A 22,942-nucleotide genomic window follows, 5' to 3' on the forward strand; every position below is an offset into this window, starting at 1 on the left:
CCTAATAACCTATCTAATTAGAACCTAATATATTGAAATATAGAATAGTAGATATAATATTATAACCTAATAATTAGAATAATTAGTATTTAATTATATTTTAGTCCTAAAAGTTCACTAAAATAGAGATAAATTATAGTATATTAGACTAAGAACTATTCGCTATTATATACTCTTCTAAGTATTAGCGATAATTAAAGTCCTATCTAATTATACTAACTTATAAATATTTACATATTAGCCTAAATTTAATAGGAGATAAGCTAGATAGTATATATTTTTAATAACTTTTAATTTCACTATTAAATACTATCTAAGGAAGACTAACCCTATAAATATTTTATTAAGAATATTTAAAAGTACTAAAGATATCTAAAATCCTAAACTTATTTCCTTATTATATTTAAGACTTACTATTAAAAAGATACTTTATAGCCTATAGAATACTATGGTTTAAACTTTATATATAAAAGACCTAATTATTCTTAAACTATCTAAAGGGAATACATATCTTAGTATTTATAATATAGGAAAGATCCTAAGGGAACTATTATAAAATTAGCTAATTAAGCTATCTAAGATAATTTGAACTAAATCTATAAAATTAAAAGAATAAAGTATTAATAGTAATAATTTAGTTATATTTTATAATCCATATAGCGAAAAATCTAAGATAAATACTACTTAAAGTATATTATAATAATCCTTTAATAGGATACTTTAGTTAAAACTAAATTATATAGTTATTAAGATATAAATTCTATTAGGTAAATCTTACTTAGGATATTAACGAATATATTAAGGGATATACAATATACTAAAGAGCGATATTTATAAGGTATTAGTCATATAGTAAGCTTAAAAATCTATTAATTCTTTGCTGACTGTTGGAATTTGGACTAATGCTACATAAGGTGAAGGTATCCTCTTATTCAACATAAGAAAAAGAAGAAAAGAAAGAGATGCAGATATGATTTACCCCTCCAAACCGCTTACCCCTCTTTACCCCACCAGATCGATGATATACCCCTTATCACGCCATTAGTTCTATCACATTTCCTTCCCTAATTCTATCCTGTTTATCTAATATAAAGCATGTGACTTTGACCACTTTCTGTCTATAAATACGCAGGAGACACCAAGTAGAAATGACAGACCTTTCACTCTCTTCAAAGATTCTTCTATCCTTCTGCCTTCTTTAGTCCTTTATTTGAGGATTGTGGATTGTACTGATTTAGAGTGCATAAGCCCTTTGCACTCTATCTTATTATTTTCTTTCTTTATCCGATTAAGCCTTCCTTGGTCGGATAGTTAACGGTCTATAGCGAGGAAGTATTAGTAAAAGTGTACCTCACGCTATAAAAAGCTTCGTGGTATCCGCCTCCCTCCGCGGCCAACACTAACCTTTCGCTAAATTAATAATAGATTTTATTATAGGACTTCCTAAAATAATATTTAAATTAAAAATAGTTAATATAGTCCTTATTATTATAGATAGGCTTATAAAATACCACCTTTCTTTCCTTACTTTAAAGATAATAAATACTATAGAACTTATAGAATTATTTTATAATTAAGTTAACCTAAAAGTTCGCCCCCTAAAGGGTATTATATCTAATTAAGGACTAATATTTATTAGTAAATTTTAGTTAAAAACTTTACTTTATCTATTATACTAAACTCTAATTATTAATAGGGTTTTAGCCCTAAACTAATAATTAGATAGAATATAAAAACTAAACCCTTAAATATAACTTTTAATATTTTATTAATATAGCCTAAATTATATAACTATTACTATTATATATCGCTAAACTTATGTATAATAATACCTTTCATATAATAATTAATATCTAATTATTTAGTGCCTTTCTTAGATACTCTTTATCCTTCTAAATCCGTACTAAGAATAGTATAACTAGGAAGGAGACCCTAGTGATATCTATATAGGTTAAAAAGCTCTAAAATTTATATTAAAAACTAATAGAATATTACTAAAATATTACTATATGGTTACTAAATTATAGTCAAAATAGTATAATAAATACTACTAACTAATAGAGTTTAAATAAGGAGACTTAGTGGCCTTATTGATAAAGAATTTTTAACTATAAGGTATATAAAAGCTAACCCTATAATTTATTAGATTATTCTTAATCCTTAATTAGATTAATTAATAAGCCTATTATTTAGTCCTATTAGAAGCTTATAACTATATCTATAATATTTTTTATATCTTACTCCTTAAACCTTAGAGAGGGGTTAAAATATTACTAAAATATTATTAATATTATCCCTTCAAAATAATAAGGAATAGGAAATTAAAGAAGTAAAAGATAAAAAATAATTTAGTTAATAATTAGACTTTTTAGTTAAATAGGAAGGTTAGCCTTCTAAATATAATTAAGAAATTTAACAGCTAACGTGGTCGGTAAGCGAGTGGGCCATGTAGGCGAGTGGGCCACCCAACCACTTTTCCTCATCTCCGTATAATTATTTATCTTCTATCAAGCACTATGCCTCTAATTCGCGTTAGATCTAGCCAGGATTCTATCCAGCAAGAAGGTCGCCTTTTACTTACTATTTAGGCTATAAATAGCAAATAAATTAGCACTATCCGATAGGCTACGAAGCAATTCTAAGTCCCCCGTAATACGCTCACGCGTCGCCTACGCGGGACTATAAATCGCGCTAAATATCGCGTAAATAGTTATAAGTTAACATAAATCGAAGAGGATATACTCTAGCAACGTATATTATTACTAGACTTACGCGGAGTAGCCCCTACCTAAGCTTATATACGAGAAATAACGAATATTCTACTTACGAAGCGCGGCTCCGTCTCGATCGAAACTATCGGCGAAAAATAGATATATAACTTTACCTAACGCCATTCAGAGCTTAAAGCTCGCTTTTCTCGACAATATAATTACTAATAGGCAGAATAAGAGTATCTAAAGATTATTTAAGCGTGATTTAACCTTGTATAAGCTATAATTTAGTAATACGGTATCCTACTAGACAATATCTATAATTTTAATAAGACTAGCTTCGCAATAGGCCTATATATAGCCTAAAAAGTGATTACCTAATTAGAATACTACGGTCGGAGATTAGTTCTATAACTAGGAAATTGGGAGTAGGTGACTACGACTAAGTTAATTAACGCTTTAGGGTAGGCGCTTCCGCTAACGCTTATCTTTAAAGGCAAGAAATATAATTAAGTATAGTTTAAAGACCTTCTACCTAATTAGCGCTTTAAAGTTAGTGTAAATAAATAGATAACTAATAAGATAGGCCTTCGTTAGCTTTAAAAATAGTTTATTTTATTAATAAATTATTATATACGCGGAAGATATCGACTTTTAGTCCTTAACGGATATAGGAGTTATCTTATACCAGAGTTTGATTAAATCTACGTAGATTATAAGATTATCCTAATCTATATATCACTATATTCCTCGTATCTACTTTAGCCACTTAATATTAATTATTTTACTATTTTAAAGCGTTTATACGGTGATCTAATCGACTAAAAGATACGGCTTAGGATTAACTATATCGATAAACTTAATTTCCTATTTATATATCTATAAGCTCGCGTTAACGTATATAAACTAAATACGATATAAAATAGCTTCTGAGTAGTAGGATTAGTACCGATTAATCCTTAATAAGTAATATTAAAGCTAAATATTTAGCTTCGGACGCTAACGCCTCCTATAAGCCACGGTAGTCAATCGAGCGCTTTTAACCTATATATGCCCGCGAATATCGATAAGCTTTTAAAATAAGTATCCTTAATCAAAGCTTTCTTAAAGTGACGCTTAAAAAGTCCGCTATCGCCTTCGCAAACCGCGTTAAACCAGCTTATCAAAGGCTATTAGATCACAATATAGAATGGTATACTTCTCGAGTAAGAAAATAAGTAGCTACGCGCTATAAACGCTACGTAAAGGCAAAAGCGTGCTCGTACGACTAGATAGATAGCCTACGATAACAGTTTATCCGTACGAGAGGCACTATAGCTCGAGGAAACTTATACGGAGCCCTCATAGGTAATACTAGCTCCACCAAGCCTAATACCGCGGGACATAGAAGCACCAAAGAAGCGACGTCCACCCCGATGCATAAACTGTAGGTAGATCGGATATAAGAGGAATGTATGTAAAGCTAGAGATTAATCAATATAGAGGCGTCGTGGTTGAATAATATGCATAAAAGTGTAGAAAAAGTGGTTGGGTGGCCCACTCACTTACATGGCCCACTCGCTTACCGACCACGTTATATTAGTATTATCTATATTACTAAATTTATTAGTAGCCTTAGAGTTATAATATATATCTTAGATTATTAGCGAAAACTCCTTAAAAAAGGTATATTTAGTAATAGTCTAAGATTTATATATAATATTCCCTTTCTCTAGATATAACTTATATTTATTTTAGAATTCTAATTACTCTATATATGAAATAATAGAATTAGATATAAAAACCTAGGTAAATATATTAGTAACTTAGCTAGAGAGATAAAACTAATATATAATATAAGTAACTTATTAAAATATTAGTGAAAAGGTACTAAACTTGAAGTAAGAAATATATAGTAAGAGTTTTCTTAGTAGTAATTAAATTACAGGCTATTTAGTAGCTTTTCTTAGCTACATTAAAGGCTTAATAAAGTTAAACTATAGCCCCTCTAACCTTTATTATAAAGACTTCCTTAAAATTACTATCCTAAAAGCTCTTAGCCAAGACTAATAATAGATATAGATTATATATTACTAACTATTCCCTTAGTAACCTATTAATAAAAAGACATTAGCCTATAAAACTAAAGAAACGTAAGATAAAATACGCCTATCTATATAACTTTATACTATTAGTATAGTAGTAATACTTAGTTAAAGTGGCACTATCCTAAATATAAGAAATAATAAAGGAAATACTAGAACCTAGATTAAAATTATTAATTAAAATATAAAGATAGTTATATAGTAAAAGATACTAATAATAATAGGGTTAACTTATAGAGTACGCGTAATAACTATAATATAGATAAAATAATATTAATAAAGGACAGAAATAACGCGTAAATACGTCTAAGAAGATAGTGAAAAGTAGAATATAAAGATAAGGGAGCGTAAAGATATAAAGAAGTGAAGGAGGGAAGAAGGAAGAAAGTTATTATAGTTAATAATAATAAAGAAATTATAGGACTTTTATATATATAAACGATAAATAAAAAATCCCCTTAATTATAAAAAGACAATAAAGAACTTAATTAAATTACCTTACCGTTCTCATTTCGCCCCTAAAAGGATCGCGGACTATCCTTAAAGACGGGGGGAATAGTTATTATAGTATAACCTACAATATAAAGGTATCTAATATCCGTATTGGGATATAGGGAGAAACACCCCCCATAACATATAGAAAACCTATATAGAAGCGAGTGTTACGTGATCCCATAAATATACAGAATGGAGATAAATATATCTAGTTAATCTTGCTTCGGTAAGGATTAGTTCAGTTCTATTCTATCATAGGATTGGTGTTGTCGTGCCTTATCATCTTGTCCCTTACCTAGTCCAACCTATCCTTAACAAAATAAGCACAATCCACAATCCTCAAATAAAGGACTAAAAGAAAGAATAATAAGAATAAGATTGAGTGCAAAGGGCTTATGCACTCTAAATGAGCACAATCCACAATCCTCAAACAAAGGACTAAGCAGAAGGTCTTTCTAAGCAGATAGAAAGGGATAGTAGAATATTTGAAGAGAGTGAAAGGTCTGTCATTTCTACTTAGTGTCTCGCGCGTATTTATAGACAGAAAGTAGTCAAAGTCACATGCTTTATATCAGATAAACAGAATAGAATCAGGGAAGGAAATATAATAGAACTAATGGCGTGATGAGGGATATGTCATCGATCTGGTGGGGTAAAGAGGGGTAAGCGGTTTGGAGGGGTAAATCATATTCGCATTTCTTTTCTTCTTCTTCTTCTTCTTCTTCTTATGTTGAATAAGAGGATATCTTCACCTAATGTAGCATTGGTCCAAATTCCAACAGGATCTAATCTAATTAATCTATAGATAATAGTCTAATAAATCTAATATAGTATTAATCTTAGTTAATTTAATAGAAATACATATTATTTCGTATAATAAAAACAAGGTAGAGGTAAAGATAAAGTGAAGGCAAAGTGAGAATAAAATAAGAATAAAGTAAAGTAATAAAGTAAGGTAAAATAATAAAGTAAGGGCAAAGAATAATAGTATTAATAATTCTTAGAGGGCTTAGAGAACTACTAGGCTCATAAATATTAGTTAATAAGGCTAGTAAAAGGAAGATAGAATAATTAGTTAGTAATTAAACTAATATAGTAATAATTAATTAAGGAGGACTTAGGCGAGTGTCTCTGGGCTTATAACTATTAGACCGTAAAGGGAGGCGGATACTATAAAGCTTTTCGTAATACTTCCCTACTACGGACTATTAGACTACCTAACTGCTGGACAATAAGGGCGGTGATACCACGAAGCCGTTCGTGGCGCCAACTAGGCTTTACGTACCCCCTTAGTGTCGTATATCGCTCTATCCAACTGGTCGATCCAAGTTGGACAAAGGAAGACTCTTAGGATAGACTACACACTAATATAGCCTAAACGAGAATAATTCACACTTTAACTTATAGGGGAATAATCACACTAAGGGTTACTTTTACCCTTTTTATATATAAGATAAGTAAGAAAGGAACTTAGGTAGTTTCTAAAGAGAGTAAAAAGTCTAATTCTTCTACCTAGTAATCTATCGCGTATTTATAGATAAATATACCCTAGTATTATATACTTCGGACTAAAGGAAATACCTTAAAGAGAAGTGATAGAACTAAATAGAAGTATATAGATTATAGATAATAATATTAGATAATGTTGGAATTTGGACCAATGCTACATTAGGTGAAGGTATCCTCTTATTCAACATAAGAAGAAGAAGAAGAAGAAGAAGAAAAGAAATGCGAATATGATTTACCCCTCCAAACCGCTTACCCCTCTTTACCCCACCAGATCGATGACATATCCCTCATCACGCCATAAGTTCTATTATATTTCCTTCCCTGATTCTATTCTGTTTATCTGATATAAAGCATGTGACTTTGACTACTTTCTGTCTATAAATACGCGCGAGACACTAAGTAGAAATGACAGACCTTTCACTCTCTTCAAAGATTCTTCTATCCTTCTGCCTTCTTTAGTCCTTTATTTGAGGATTGTGGATTGTACTGATTTAGAGTGCATAAGCCCTTTGCACTCTATCTTATTATTTTCTTTCTTTATCCGATTAAGCCTTCCTTGGTCGGATAGTTAACGGTCTATAGGGAGGAAGTATTAGTAAAAGTGTACCTCGCGCTATAAAAAGCTTCGTGGTATCCGCCTCCCTCCGCGGCCAACACTATTTCTTAGAGAAATTGAATATACTATAGTTTAGCTCTATTAACTTTTCAAAGTAGCTAAGAGAAGCTACTAAATAGCCTATAATTTTATTATTACTAAGAAAATTCTTATAATATATTTCATTTATTTTTATTTTAATAACTTAGTTAAGAAGCTTAATAGCTAAATTAGTATTATCTATATTATTAAACTTATCAATATTGCAAAGGTTATAGTATAAATCCTTGAAACTAGCTAAAATCTCTTTGAAAAAGGTATGTTTAGTAATAGTTTGAGTCATGTATAGTATCCCTCTTCTTTAGATACAACTTACGCTTATTTTAGAATTCTACTTACTCCTTATATAAAATAGTAATAGTAAGAATAACAATCTAAGCGATTATATTAGTAACTCTGCTGAAGAGGTAAGACTAATAAATAATATAAGTAACTTATTAGAATATATGTAAAAAGTGACTAAGTTATTCCATATTATAGTCAATCCCTTTTATTTAAAGATTAACACTACTTTCACTTCATTTTATCAAGTTTAAAGCTTTAAATTTTATTAAGTAACCTAATATATTAGCTTTTCTTAACTCTTAAGTCTTTAAAATTTCTTAATACTCTCTTATATATTCTCCATTTTATAGGTAGGTATCTATTAATTATATTCTAAGGGCTAACTTAGCCTTTCTATTTCATTAGGAAATATAATTATAAACTTTCAACAATATAAATTACCAGGCTTACTAACTAATCTAATTAGATATCTAAAAAATAGCCTCATAAATTATAGGGATAATTCTTATATTCTTTATAGAGATTCTTTATTAATATAAACTCTACTAAAACTAATAAACTTAATAATGCTAAAGGACATCTTGAAGGTACAAATAATGAAAAGAATTTTAATCATGTCTTTGAAAACCTGAGAATATTTATCAATAAAGTTCCTAAGTCTTCTTATTTTAATTTTATTAGTTATAATTAGTATTATAGTATCTTTTATTATAATTTAACAATAAATAAGAATAATAGCTATTTAGACTATATTAATAAAGTATTAAAGATAGTATCTAAAGGTATTATTCATCCATTTATTTAAAAATTGAGTTAGGGTTAAAGTACTATTAATAAGCGAACTTTAATATAATATAGAAGATAAAATCTAGTTTTAAATAGAATTTATTCATAAATATTAGACTTTAATTAGAAATAATACCCTCAGAGAGGCTGAATTTTAGTTTAATTTAATTATAAGGCTAATATTTCAAATAGTATCTCTAATAAGATTTATCTAATAGAATTTATATTTTATTTTAGTTCAATAATGTAGTTTTAACTAAAATGTCTTACTGATGGATTATTATAACAAATTTTAATTTTTATCGTAGCTTCTCTACTATAGGGATATATAAATATTCTCTGTCTTTACTTTAAAAATATATATACTCTACGGCTTATATTATATTTAAATAACATTATGGAATATTATAATTATCTTAGATAGCTTAGTTAGTTAGCTAACTCCATTATAATATAAATACAATTACGTCTTTTAGATATAAAGTCTAAATTATAGTATTTTACAAGCTTGATAGTAATATTTAGTAGCAAGTCTTAAGTCTAATGAATAAGGAAATAAGTTCATGAGTATTTTACAAGCTTGATAGTAATATTTAGTAGCAAGTCTTAAGTCTAATGAATAAGGAAATAAGTTCATGATTCTAGGTATTCTTAGTCTTTCCTTATAGTGTTTGGCGGGGACTGAACATTACTTATGTGAACATTACACTTAGTAACATGCGAATACGAGAAACCAATTGAAATCCGGCGCCTGGCTAAGAAACTGTAGCAAATGGCCAAAGGCATATCTCTAGTAGTGAAGACTGGAGCTATTAACCGCCCATTATGTCCTCATCCATGTCGAGCCCGAAATCTTCACCTGGGCCTTGATTGGTATCAGAGGAAGTTGTCCATGTTTGACCCTTGGAGCTGTCCACAAATTCATCACTCAAGCCCATAGCATGGTTAATTTCCTCGATACTGCCCATAAGTGCAGTCATCAACTGACCCTCTTTCTTCAAGTGTATCTGCATATGGCTTTCATACGACATTCGAGAGGACAAAGATTCACCTGAAAGCCGCAACATTGTTTCATTGGTTTGAGATGAAGAATGCACCAATGCTGCATTCATAGCACCAGACATTATGAAAGACGCGATCGATGTCTCGGCGGCCATCGCATCAGCAGGCAAATATGGGGCTTGCTCTAGGACTTCGGTCACAGTCAAAGCAGCAAATGTCTTGCGTAGCCCGATGAGGGCATGTCCCGAAAATGTATTCACAACCTGGGAGACCAGGCCCATATTGCGATCCTATGACAATTTTCAGCAATGCACCAACATGCAAAGGAGAACCTGAGACGGACCATAAACCAAATTTCCCGAGCAGTATCTACCTCTGCCACAAGCTTCTTCATGTCACCACGCTCAAAGATCTGAGCAAGACTGACGTAGGGCTTGGCAAGTGACTGGTATAACTTGACCACATTAGGAGAAGTCACGTTTGGAGGTGAAAATAGCTGATAGAGAGTAATTATTAGTCAAAACAGACAAAAATATGCATTCAGTATCACCCACCTTGCCATTGGCAAGCAGTCCCACCAAGACCCATTTTTTGTAGGCTTCTACCATGACCATACTGATAGAACCCACTGTAGGCGCCGAGATCACAACGCTCAGAAAATGAAATGCCTTGCGCCACTCCTTCAACGCCATGTAAACCATTCCGCCGTAAAGAAAATATCGCAGATAGTCCCTGTATGTCAGTTTAGACGACAGCCCAGAGGAATCGGTGATAAACAAGAGGCTTGTTTCATGTCTTGCGCAAAGATCAGAAGAGACCTTTGAAGAGGCACGGCTCGGCAGAGCTGGGAAATGGCAGATATGTTTGTCTAAAACGGGCAATGCGCAAGCATATGCCCTAGCTCTCAAGCAAAGCTGAATGAAAAGAAGATGAGTTGATGTGAACACAGCACACGATGGGTCAAGTCGAAGGATTGCTTCCCGGATTGGGCGAGTGCCTAGCAAGGGCTATTACAAGTCAGTCAAGGAAGGGAAATATAGGACAAGTAGAGCCATGCCTTTGACGCAGCCTGCGAGGCTTGTCCAATATATTCAATAATTTGGCGAAATTCCCGACCAGCATATCTAATTTGAACCGGATCGAAGATTTCCAGATAGCGCACAGCTCTCGACCATAGCTTTCCTGGGGGTAGTAGATCATATGGCAACGTCCCACGGCTTGTTTCTTGGAGGGTTTGAATTTGTAGACGAAGAAGAAAGAGATAGATGATAGAATCCCGCCCTGGATGGAAGCGCTGTCCACGAAATCAAAGTTAGTTCGAAACAAATACCATGAAGCAGACAAGTGCTTACATCCAGCGTAGACTCATCACGGCAAACAGAGCCGAGAGCATTGGTTGAGAGCAAATGTCTGCAGTGTGCAACGAGATCACGTATCTGGCGGTCGTATTCTTCACCGGATAAGCCGGTGAAGTTTCGTAACTTTGCTGAGGCGGAAGCAAGAGCCTCGACTGCAGCCATATTGACGATGGCAACACCGACAGTACCGAGGGATTTCGGAGGGGTGATTTTCTGATCGAAGGATCACCAAGGCACAAGGTATGAAGATAGCACGAGTTAAAGTCGATTGAAGGGGTAAAGGTAGGTGGGGAGAAGGTAGGGAGATCGCGGTGAGTGTAGATCACAAGTGAAGCTCAACTCCAAGGCGGAGAAGGGAAGAGCCCCACTGCTATGCCCCTCCGACTGAGTCATCTGGAATCCTCCCCATGTAGAAGGTTTTGCCTTCACTTGATCTTTCCTATGCTCCTCCCAACCCTCCCCTCCCCTCCCCATACTACCACATTTGACTCAAACAATGTCATTGACCGGGTCAGCCGCAATTGATGTTGCCCGTAGCGCATTGGTCGCTTCTCGTCGCCTCGCAACGCTTCCGAATACTGCCCGAAACGACGCTTTGACGGCTCTCCACCAAGCTCTGGATAAGAACAGAGCCACTATACTTGCTGCCAATGCTAGGGATGTGGAGGCTGCTACACGCGATGCCAACAATGGTAATCTGAACCATAGCGTACTTAAAAGACTCGATCTATCACGGCCTGGCAAGTATGACGATATGCTTGAGGGGATCTTGAGTGTGCGAGGCTTGGATGATCCTAGTAAGAAATACACTTTTATTGGATGAGAATCAAGCTGATTTTCGACGGGTGATAAGTTGGCAAAGTGACGCTACGCACCCTCCTGGATGAGGGACTGAGTCTGGAAAGAGTCAGTTGCCCAATTGGAGTCTTGTTGATTATATTCGAGGCTCGCCCAGAGGTGATCGCGAACATTGCTGCTCTGGCCATCAAGTCCGGCAACGCTGCTATCTTGAAAGGTATGGTCTTTTGTATCCCCTCACAATTCCCTTTGAGGGCCCTTTCAGTTGACGGAAACAGGCGGAAAGGAGTCGATGGAGTCCTTCGTGGCCATAGCCAATGTCGTTTCTGAAGCCATTGCTGGCAGCCAGGTGCCAGTCTCATCGATCCAGCTTGTCAAAACGAGGGACGTTGTCTCATCCCTGCTCGCCCAGGATTCCTTCATTGATCTAGTAATTCCCCGAGGATCTAATGAACTTGTTCGCTATGTGAAGGAAAACACAAAGATTCCCGTTCTCGGACACGCTGATGGCCTATGCTCTGCCTATATCCATTCGGATGCAAATACCAAAATGGCCGTGAAAGTCATCGTGGATTCGAAAACAGATTATCCCGCGGCGTGTAACTCACTCGAATCGTTGCTGGTTCACCAGGATGTTCTGGAAACTATCCTCCCCGAAGTTGCCGTGGCACTCATTGATAAGGGGGTGTCGCTTCGTTGTGATGAGGCATCGATGGCAGCGTTGGCCAGCACACTATTAAGTGATCAGCTCTCAAAAGTCCAGCCATCAACCGAAACCGACTACGACACAGAGTTTTTGGACCTTGTGTTGGCAGTGAAGACCGTCCCGTCAACAGGCGATCCTGCATCGGCGGTAGAGGCAGCCATGGCTCATATCAACGTGCACTCATCCAAACACACGGACATCATCTTGACCGAATCACGGGATTTGGCAACCTTATTCATGAGCGGAATTGACAGCGCAGGAGTATTCTGGAATGCATCGAGCAGGTTTGCCGATGGCATGAGATTTGGATTCGGCACCGAAGTGGGCATCAGTACCAACAAAATCCACTCTCGGGGTCCAGTTGGACTAGAGGGCTTGACGATCTACAAATACTTGGTCCGAGGGAATGGCCACGGTGCAGGAGATTACCATGAAGGTCAAGGGGGACGACAGTACCTTCATACCAGCCTGCCTATTGCCGAGTAGCCGCTATGTTGGTGGATAGCAAAAGAGGAAACAAAAAGGAATCTAGAATCCAAACAGGAGTTATTTTCTTTTGAAACATTTCGCAGTCGTAAGAAAAGATGAGGAATAAGCCCGGATGCATTTTTCTTTTGCGCGCCTCCCTTCAATCATAAAATCTGAATCGCCCAGCCCAACCAAAGACATCCTGTCACTTTAGGTACATCGAATAAAAACCTCTGGCCAGACACGGCGAGATAAGACATCCGGACAATTCAGTGCGAAGGACCCACGACGCATTCGTGACACCTGTACCACTATCCTCACAAGGTCATTTAGACCTTGAAACCCTTGGAGCGTCTGCGACCACGAGCACGCTCGAACTTCCGGCCCTTGCTGGCGACGTAGGGCTTCTGTCAAGTTGCAGATAGGTTAGCATATTCCGTTCAAATTGTAAACAGGCTGTCCTCCAAGCGATTTAACGTACCTTGTGAGAGTGAGGACCAAAGCCGAAGTGCTTCACAGCCTCACGGGCGTTCTTGGGTCCACGGAGAAGCAGGGTGTTGGCACCGGTGGGGGCACGGAGAGCAAGCTGATCCATGGTGAGAATCTCACCACCAGCCTTCTCAATGCGAGCGCGAGCAGTAGCGGTAACACGCAGAGCAGCGACGGAGAGCTTGGGGACGACCAGGAGGCGGTTGTCATCGGTGACGGTACCAATAACAACGACGGTCTTGCCCTTGTGCGCCTCGTTGATGTTGGAAGCGATGCGCGAGATCGAAACCGGGGGGCGGTTGATGCGCGACATGAAGAGGCGGCGGAGAACAGTCTTGTTGAAGTTGGACTCCGTGCGGCCTATCCAAAATCCGTAATCAGCTTTTTTTTTCTTCGCTTCCGAATAGATTCGCCTTCCAAATTTGTGGCATTGCAAACGATGATCGAGGGGGAGAGGGTTTCATACGAGCCAAGAAGCGGTACAGCTTCACGAGCACCTGCAAGTAGACGTTGTCGCTCTTAGGAGCCTTGCGGTGTGTGCTGCGCACATGGTGACGGTCCAAGTCGATACCTGAAAATTCGACGTGGTCAGCCTTGAGAAATGGGAGACGAGAACGGAACTCGAGTTCTGTATGCTCTGACGAAGAGCATGAGATCCGTGGGAATGAACATACCCATGGCTGCTGATATGGATTGAACACCTGGGAGTTAGCTTGCTGTCGCGAAAGTGTAGGAGGTTTTTGGTCTAGGACTTTCGGCTGCGCGGGTGTGTGTGGGCTGAGCCCTACGCTAGCCCCAATTCGGAAATACAGTCACATGATACAGAGCACATATTACATAATCTATATTAGGGCCCATCCCGAGGTGGCAAAAGTGGAGAGATGTGAGGCGAAGCTGCCTTGTCCCAAAGACTTGGATGCATGGCCACGTGATTGTATTTCACCGAGTGCATGGAAACGTCAAGTTTAACATCGTATTCCAGTTCATGAATTTCCCCTTTTCTTAACTATATACAAATCTTTGGACAAAGGGCCTAAAGGACTGAGGGCAACTGGTCTAGGTATATTGCAAACTAATCTCTATCCTCCATGCTCACGAGGAAATCCCGCGTCATCTCGAAGCTGAACCAGCTGCTGGCCATACTGGGAGCAACCTTGAGGAGATTGGGTCCGATTCCTTTGAAGAGTCCTCGCAGACCTTCTTCGGCCACAATCACTCGCACAGCATCCCAGACCGAGGCATATTTGTATCCCATCCCGGACATGGTGTTGATCTGGAAGCGTCGCCGCAACACATCACTAGAAATTAGTCAGCCTTACGTTCCTAAGGAGCCTGAAGTGGACAATGCAGGAAGCTCACAAGGGATATGTGCAAGTTTGAGCCACAGCGCCGGAGATAGCGCCTGCCAACAATCTTCGGGCCGGACTAGGATTCTTCTCTCCGTCCGGGGTAAAATACTTGCGCACTGACTCGTAAGTCATGAAATTCAAGCCGACCTGCGTATTCTGTCAGCTCCGGTATGCCAATTGGACACGTTTGCCAAAGACTCACGTAAGGAGCAACCCCTGCGACGGTAGGAACGATTCCGCGATAGAGGGCGATCATGCCGCCCTCCGTCTTGTATATCCTGACCATTGTGGTGAACATGCCAGGCAGTTTTTGATTGTGGTCTCGCTGCCTGAGCTCGGCAAACGAAGCGGATTGAATTGAAAGTCGCGTGCGAACAATGTCCAACGGATACGTGACAGTCACCGATGTAATTCCTGCGATTCCACCGCAAATAAGGCGGCTTACGGGGGTCATTTCACCTTCTGGTGATTCGGCAAACTTGCACCCAAACTGGTCAGCGTCGAGACTCAACTTCTGAGGACTGAGGGAAGAAGTATCACTTACTTTCTTGTAGAAGTTGTAACTTCCAAACTGCACAGCGGAGTATGGAATGATGCGAATACAATTGGTGCCGTTACCTCGCAGGAAGCCTCGCCAGCCTTCATCACGTCCCATTTTTACAAGGGCTTTCCAGATTGACGACTTGTATGCTTCTCGACCGACGCTTTGGATCTGGAGCAGGATTTTCAACCGCTCCAGGGGTGACACAATAGTCCTAGAAACAGCACCTGCTACGCCACCAGCCATAAATGCGGCCACGACCGGTTCAGCAAGCCTGCTCTTCGTTCGGTGCAGTATTGACGGCGTTTCGCGGTCGGAGTCCTGAATATGAACGGTCAGCTTTTACACTTCCCAGGAGCCTTGCATTTCACCGACCTCGACCGGGCTGGAAGATGAGGGCAGCTGCAGACCCTGCAATGTAGGTTTCGCAGTTGTTTCCAGCTCACTCTTCTGAGACCCATTTTGGCGATCGAGACTCATCGTGACGGTAGGCGCATCCGAATCTGTTTGAGTAGAGGGTAGAGTATGCACCGGCGACGAGATGCTTCCGCAAGTCTCCTGTGGAAGTGGCGGCCTACTTCAGGAAGGAAAGTCCAAAGTTGAATGATGAGTGGGTAGACAAATGGGGTCGGCGACGCGACGAGAGGATGAAAGCACGGAGAATCAATAGGTGCAAAGCGCCGGCCATGAAGTTTGTATGTTGTCTCTTGCGGGACCCCTACAGATCCATAATTGGTCACAGACCCAGCCGTTTCGGTGTAGATGTTGACGTCGCAGCAAGGTCGGATCGACGAAGCCCGGTTTGGAAGGGAAGGACGAAGGGGGTACAATGTCAAGTTGTCGGACTGAATTGTCGAGACTTTCCTCGAGGACAGTTATGAATGATAGATGAGCAAGAGAAAAAGAAAACACCGAGACGTAAAAGCGAACTAAAATGAGAAGATACAGGAGTATGTTGAGATGCAGTGGGTAAGAGGTGGAAAACATCATCCCGACTGCCGACGACTATCTACGCGGTACCTTCCGAGGGGGCAGTGCCCTCCGATGATATGATCTATAGAGCATATTTGATGTTGAACAGGGAGTACATTGGTTTCCAGTAAAACATAAAATTGCCTTCTTTCCTTTTGGCCTGGCTCTTGATTTAGTCGCATACCGCATACCGCATGATGATGTGGGCTCGTCGCTTTCATCATTGGCGTCTATGGTCTTTATACTCCGCCGTAACCACTTCTTCGCCTTTCTTCCCCTTCCGTTCTTCTCTTCCTCCTCTTGCCCGCGTGTAGGGAACTGATTATCCTCCTTTTCCAGCCTCCCCTCTATCTTAGATTACAACTCCGCCATGTCTCGATCGGGAACCACCCTCTATGTCACTGGTTTCGGCCATGGCACCCGTGCTCGCGACCTTGCCTACGAATTCGAACGGTACGTGCCGCCTACACATCCGCCCTGTTGAATCCACGGTTCTCGAAAGCCCCCCCCCCTCCATCCCTCCGAGCGCCGACGATGACTTCCCCTCTTTCAATCATTCAACCAGGTCTATGCTGGTGATAGAGTAATGCTTCTCTTGACCACAAGCGCCTTGGGACAAGAAACAAAATGCTAGTCATGGTCGTGGGTCATTGTTCACTGGATATCTGTCATTAGAACCTCAATCGTCTCCATGATCGACCACACCCTTACTAATACCTTCAATAGCTACGGCCGCTTGGTCCGTTGTGACATCCCAGCGCCGCGTACTCAATCGAGCCGCCTGTATGACCGACCCGTTCACGACATCTTCGGTTCCTGCTTCTGACAATCATCTAGCTTCGCCTTTGTCGAATACGAGAGCCGCCGAGATGCGGATGACGCCTACCATGAGATGCATAACAAGCGCATTGGGCGTGACGACCTTCTGAAAATCGAGGTAAGCTCTTTTGAAATCTACTCGTAAAGGATCTATCTCATTTTCGTTCCTAGTGGGCTCGTACTCCGCCTTCTGCATCATGGAGATTTGAATCTGGTCGAGAATCTGGCCGTGATTCCGGTAGGGAGTCCGGTCGGGAGTCTGGCCGTGAACGCCGTCGCTCACCTCGCCGGGGTCGCTCCGTCTCGCCGCGTCGCCCTCGTGACTACTCTCCCCGACGTGAGGATCGATACGAACGGGACTACGAACGTCGCGAAGACCGAGACTACGATCGCCGGGACCGCGACTATGATCGTACTCGTGACCGGGACCATGACCGCAGGGACCGTGATCGTGAACGCTCCCGTGACCGCTCCCGCACCCCCGACGACCGTGATCGTGATGCCAAGGACGACCGGGAGAGACGCGATGATGACCGTGAAAGACGTGAGGATGACCGAGAGCGCCGTGACGACGGAGAGAATGTTCCCAATGGCGAAGACAGGAAAGGTGTGTCATTACTCCGGCCAACTATCGAGAAATTCGTACTTACAGCAAACAGTACCCTTGGATCCCGTTCCCTCTGCTCATGACGAGCTTGATACCGCTGAGTAGATCAAGTCAGTGCCACGTCCAGTCGAGCCGTGTCATTTCTTATTCCGGGAATAACCGTCGATCAATCCGCATTCCCCACGAGGCATCGTTGTCTGACGTTCTGAAAAAGGGCACCCACTTCAAGCCCTTCCTGCTTTACAAGACCACGTACAAATCGTGGATTTCCCCCATACTTCTTTGATTTCCACCTTTCGAGGCTTGATCTTGCAGCTGCTTCTAGCTGGGGCTTTAGTGATCCTGTTAACTCCCCGTGTTTTACAAATTTCTTCTATCTGTTGGTATTTATCATGGTCAGCAGCTCGGATACCACCGAAACGAACGTCGAGCGATCGTGTTTCTTTTAGTCCTCGCCCGTCTATCGTCTCATCCCGTCCTTGCGTTTCCACCATGAATACCGCCCGCCTACCGTCTTATTCGCAGATTTAATATGAAAGCGGTTCTCCATTTCCCATACCCTGCACCCTCCACCCCCGCCCTGTACGACCGGTCGTTTCCGAGGATTCCGTGTCCCTTCTCGAATCGTTTCGTAGAGTCGTATGTCCCTGGTTCATCTGCCGATATTGGAGCGCCACAGCTTTAAGGGCCCGAAAGTTGACATAACTGGCCTGGAGGTATTGTTGTTGACGATGCAACAGACATTTCACTATGGGATTTTTGTAGACTAACACAGGCACCGCCCTCAATTCCGGAGTCCCCTAGTGTATTATATTCTTTTATCCGATTACGATTAGTCTTATGCATATACCAACAATGTTCTCTCTCGGCCCGGATGACGTAGAGAAGTTGCCGTGCGGGGAACTGAGGCCCTTCATATTGCCCCATTTCCTCTCCTCTGACTCGGAAGGCCACCAAAACACTATGGAGCCATCTAACGAGAGGGGAATCAGCATTGCTATCGATGTAGGAGAATAGTCGATCCCTTGCCTAAGCGTTTTGTTGCGCTGACAGGTAACTATAGAGAGGTGGCACCTTCACTGACTGTGTAGGAAACCCCGGAACCGGCCGATTAGAAGATGACATTGTGATCAAGCTTCTCTCTGAAGACCCTTCCAATTATGAGGATGCTCCCCTTGAAGGTATTCGGAGAATTCTCTCTAGGTTCACGGGACGCGAGATCCTTAGAGGGGTCCCTATTGATACATCGCTGATCCAGAGCATCCGCATGGGCACCACCGTTGCAACGAACGCCCTGCTTGAGCGTAAAGGAGAAACGATTGTGCTCGTGGTCAGCAAAGGCTTCCGTGACTGCCTACAGATTGGGAATCAATCGCGACCCCGGATCTTTGATTTAGCAATCAAGCGTCCCGACGTACTGTATGAGGAAGTAGTAGAAGTGGATGAACGAGTTACTTTGGAGGATTATGCGGAGGATCCGCAACGCCATATCACGGAGATCACTGATACGCAGACCCCTGATGCTGAGATTGTCCGTGGTCTTTCTTCCGAGGCCGTTCGTATCCTGAAACGTCCGTCCGAGAGTGTGGTGAGATCACAGCTCCAGAAAGTCTTCCAAAAGGGAATTCGAAGCATCGCCGTATGTCTCATGCACGGCTATACTTTTCCAGATCACGAGGCATTGATCGGACGACTTGCAACTGAAATCGGTTTCCATCACGTCAGCCTAAGTCACCAGCTGATGCCAATGATTAAGCTTGTACCTCGAGCAACTTCGGCCTGTGCTGATGCATATTTGACCCCAACTATCAAGAAATATATCTCTGGTTTCCAAGCAGGGTTTGAGGGCGGCCTCGGAAGCGCGAGTGTCAAGCGACAGGAAGGTGCTCGAGGTGCCCGCTGTGAAGTCATGCAGTCGGATGGAGGCTTGGTCGACGTAGACTCATTCTCAGGCCTGCGAGCAATCCTGTCCGGCCCTGCCGGGGGAGTAGTTGGCTACGCCCTGACTTCATACGACCCCGTGTCCAAAATCCCAGTTATTGGGTTTGACATGGGTGGGACAAGCACAGATGTCAGCAGGTACGGCTCCGGCCGTTATGAACATGTCTTAGAGACCACCACGGCTGGGGTCACGATCCAGTCGCCGCAGCTAGATATCAACACCGTAGCAGCTGGCGGGGGCTCCCAACTCTTTTACCGCAATGGCCTTTTTGTTGTTGGCCCAGAATCTGCTGGTGCACACCCCGGACCTGCGTGCTATCGGAAAAGAGGCCCTCTCACCGTGACAGACGCCAATCTCTTTCTCGGTAGACTAATCCCCGATTTCTTTCCTAACATCTTCGGTCCAAACGAGGATCAGGGGTTGGATGAACGGGTGACTCGGAAGCTATTCGAGCAGTTGACACATGAGATCAATGAAGAACTATCCAGAGGTGGACAAAATAAGAGAATGGCCCCGGATGAGGTGGCTTTTGGCTTTATCAAGGTCGCCAATGAGACAATGACTCGGCCGATTCGGTCTTTAACCGAAGCAAAGGGCCATGACACTTCAAAGCATAGGCTGGCCACGTTTGGAGGTGCAGGTGGGCAGCATGCCGTAGCTATCGCAGAGAATCTGGGTATTCGTCAAATTCTGATTCATCGATATTCATCTGTGCTTTCTGCATATGGAATGGCCCTGGCAGATGTGGTTGATGAAAATCAGGAGCCAGAATCGAAGACATGGGGCGATTGTCAAGAAGTGAGACAGGAGCTTGCAAAGAAGATGGACCAGCTGAAGCAGAGATCGACGAGGCGATTGCATGAGCAGGACTTTGACGGAGAGTCGGTCGTCTTCGAAGAGTACTTGAACATGCGATACCGCGGCACGGAATCTGCTCTGATGATTCTTAAACCCAGCAAGGAAGAAGCTGATCGCCTCTTTGAAGGTGACGAATGGGCTTTTGGCAAAGCATTTGTTCGACAGCATGACCAGGAGTTCGGTTTTACTCTCCCAGACCGCGACATCATTGTGGATGATGTGCGCGTCAGAGGGATTGGAAAGAGCTTCAAGGCATCCGAGAAGACCATTGACCAACAGCTTCAAGACTCGAAGCCCATGGATGTCGTAGGTCGCGAGCATCGAACTTCTGAGGTGTACTTTGAAGGAGGCCGGCATGAGACACCCATCTACAAACTCGATGACCTGCAGGTGAACGATCGGGTGAAGGGACCAGCCATGCTCGCCGATGACACTCAAACTATCGTGATAACCCCGGGGGCCTCGGCTCTTCTCACAAAGACTCATGTTGTGATCAACGTCGGCGATTCAGAAGCCAATCTTCCTCAAATTAGCACGGACACGGTAGACCCTATTCTACTGAGTGTCTTTTCCCATCGATTCATGGCCATTGCCGAACAGATGGGCCGTGCACTCCAGAAAACAAGTGTAAGCACCAACGTCAAAGAGCGCCTTGACTACTCGTGTGCACTTTTCGACGCGCAAGGTGGCCTCGTTGCAAACGCCCCTCACTTGCCCGTTCATTTGGGCAGTATGTCGACGTGTGTTCGGATGCAGGCACAGATATGGCAAGGCAAATTGCAGCCTGGCGATGTCATTGTTTCAAACCACCCAGAATTTGGAGGGACTCATTTGCCCGACATTACAGTTCTTGAGCCTGCCTTCAGCCAGGAAAAGGTCATCTTCTTTGTGGCCTCCCGGGCACATCATGGTAAGTAAATCCGCCCAGTTTCAAGATAGCTATTCAATCTGACTTTCTCCCAGCCGATATTGGCGGTATTCTTCCCGGCTCCATGCCTCCCCATTCAAAAGAACTCTACCAGGAAGGAGCCACGATAAGAAGCGAGAAACTGGTATCCGAAGGCAAATTCAATGAGCAGCGTATCACGGAGCTGCTCTACCACGAGCCGGCCCGATATCCCAATTGCAGTGGAACTCGCTGTCTTGCTGATAATCTGAACGATCTGAAGGCTCAGATTGCCGCCAATAAGAAAGGAATCAAATTGATTAGCACCTTGATCGAGGAATACGGTGAACATGTGGTGCTGTTCTATATGCGTCAAATTCAAGACAATGCCGAGCTTAGTGTACGTAATTTGCTGAAAGAGGTCAGCGAGAAGTTTGCGGGTCGTAACTTGGGCGCCGTGGACTATATGGATGACGGGACACCCATCCAACTGAAGATTTCCATTGATGCCGAGAAGGGTGAGGCAGTATTCGACTTTGATGGGACGGGTCCGGAGGTATACGGTAGGTTTCCAGATATAGATAGAGTGCTATTCAGGCCTTTGCTAACGGCGAAGTCTAGGCAACGTCAATGCTCCCGAGGCTGTCACGTACTCCGCGATCATATACTGTCTGCGGTGTCTCATCTCGGCAGACATCCCGCTAAACCAAGGCTGCCTGAAGCCAATCAATGTCATAATTCCACCCGGAAGTCTTCTTTCTCCTTCCGAATCCGCAGCGGTGGTTGGAGGCAATGTTTTGACAGTGAGATGAATCTTTCGGTCGTTTCCGTCACCTAGATTACTGACCTTGGCTCCCCAAATTGCCAGAGTCAACGCGTTACCGACGTGATTTTGAAATGCTTCCAGGCCTGCGCTGCCTCCCAGGGTGATACCAACAATTTGACATTCGGGTTTGGTGGTAACATGCAAGGTGAGGCCGAAAAGAAAGGCTTCGGATACTACGAGACGATCGCCGGTGGAAGCGGTGCAGGGCCGGACTGGGAAGGCACCTCGGGGGTGCACACACATATGACCAACACCCGTATCACCGATGCCGAGGTTTTTGAGAGACGTTACCCGGTCTTGCTCCGGGAGTTCAGCATTAGAGCCAACTCCGGCGGTGATGGACAGCACCGCGGTGGAGACGGTGTTGTCCGGGATATTGAGTTCCGCATCCCAGTGCAGGTTTCAATTCTCTCTGAACGTCGAATCTACCATCCCTATGGCTTGTATGGGGGCGAGGACGCTCAATGCGGTCAGAACATCTGGGTCCGCCGTGTGCAAAATGCTGATGGGGACTGGGTGGAAAGATATATCAGTCTAGGGGGGAAAAACTCTGCCCAGATGGAACCGGGCGAGAGGATCATCATTCGAACCCCTGGTGGCGGAGGATGGGGTAGAGTTGGAGGTCAATCACAGCTTTCACGCGAGCAAGATGCTTGTCATAGCTGGCGTGGTGGCTCTATTGCCGCCCACGCAGCGACTCAAGAAGCAAGCATGTAGACCGGCAGCTATCGTTCAGCTGGACCAGGGCGATCTTCTAAACGGGCCACCACCCTCACTTGATTCTTCTAGTTTTTAT

General features: G+C 42.1%; 6 protein-coding genes across 6 annotated transcripts; 3 read left to right on the forward strand and 3 right to left on the reverse strand.

Annotated features, from left to right (window-relative positions):
- Positions 1-9,337: 9,337 nt before the first annotated feature.
- N7443_002950 (putative COP9 subunit 3) lies at positions 9,338-11,098 on the reverse strand (the record flags this gene model as incomplete). The annotated part of the gene is made up of 5 exons (XM_056883006.1): positions 9,338-9,817; positions 9,871-10,023; positions 10,082-10,259; positions 10,571-10,821; positions 10,880-11,098. Coding segments are annotated over 5 exons (1,281 nt in total), but the record flags the coding sequence as incomplete, so codon positions are not given.
- Positions 11,099-11,381: 283 nt separating this feature from the next.
- Positions 11,382-12,875, forward strand: N7443_002951 (glutamate-5-semialdehyde dehydrogenase; the record flags this gene model as incomplete). The annotated part of the gene is made up of 3 exons (XM_056883007.1): positions 11,382-11,682; positions 11,748-11,900; positions 11,962-12,875. The coding sequence occupies 3 exons, from the start codon at positions 11,382-11,384 to the stop codon at positions 12,873-12,875; spliced, it is 1,368 nt and encodes a 455-aa protein (XP_056744848.1).
- Positions 12,876-13,186: 311 nt separating this feature from the next.
- N7443_002952 (60S ribosomal protein eL18) lies at positions 13,187-14,024 on the reverse strand (the record flags this gene model as incomplete). The annotated part of the gene is made up of 4 exons (XM_056883008.1): positions 13,187-13,264; positions 13,339-13,706; positions 13,813-13,917; positions 14,021-14,024. 4 exons carry the CDS (start codon positions 14,022-14,024, stop codon positions 13,187-13,189), a joined length of 555 nt encoding a protein of 184 aa, XP_056744849.1.
- A 394-nt stretch (positions 14,025-14,418) lies between these two features.
- N7443_002953 (putative mitochondrial carrier protein) lies at positions 14,419-15,716 on the reverse strand (the record flags this gene model as incomplete). The annotated part of the gene is made up of 4 exons (XM_056883009.1): positions 14,419-14,644; positions 14,706-14,842; positions 14,898-15,557; positions 15,612-15,716. The coding sequence occupies 4 exons, from the start codon at positions 15,714-15,716 to the stop codon at positions 14,419-14,421; spliced, it is 1,128 nt and encodes a 375-aa protein (XP_056744850.1).
- Positions 15,717-16,578: 862 nt separating this feature from the next.
- On the forward strand, positions 16,579-17,739 carry N7443_002954 (RNA-binding protein; the record flags this gene model as incomplete). Its single annotated transcript, XM_056883010.1, has 5 exons — positions 16,579-16,661; positions 16,935-16,991; positions 17,046-17,145; positions 17,199-17,634; positions 17,687-17,739. The coding sequence occupies 5 exons, from the start codon at positions 16,579-16,581 to the stop codon at positions 17,737-17,739; spliced, it is 729 nt and encodes a 242-aa protein (XP_056744851.1).
- Positions 17,740-18,597: 858 nt separating this feature from the next.
- On the forward strand, positions 18,598-22,863 carry N7443_002955 (uncharacterized protein; the record flags this gene model as incomplete). Its single annotated transcript, XM_056883011.1, has 5 exons — positions 18,598-18,639; positions 18,698-21,344; positions 21,398-21,883; positions 21,942-22,123; positions 22,189-22,863. 5 exons carry the CDS (start codon positions 18,598-18,600, stop codon positions 22,861-22,863), a joined length of 4,032 nt encoding a protein of 1,343 aa, XP_056744852.1.
- Positions 22,864-22,942: the final 79 nt, after the last annotated feature.

The sequence above is a fragment of the Penicillium atrosanguineum genome, assembly GCF_028827265.1.
Source record: "Penicillium atrosanguineum strain IBT 20685 chromosome Unknown utg000002l_segment0_segment0, whole genome shotgun sequence".
In the NCBI taxonomy this organism is placed as follows: Eukaryota; Fungi; Ascomycota; class Eurotiomycetes; order Eurotiales; family Aspergillaceae; genus Penicillium; species Penicillium atrosanguineum.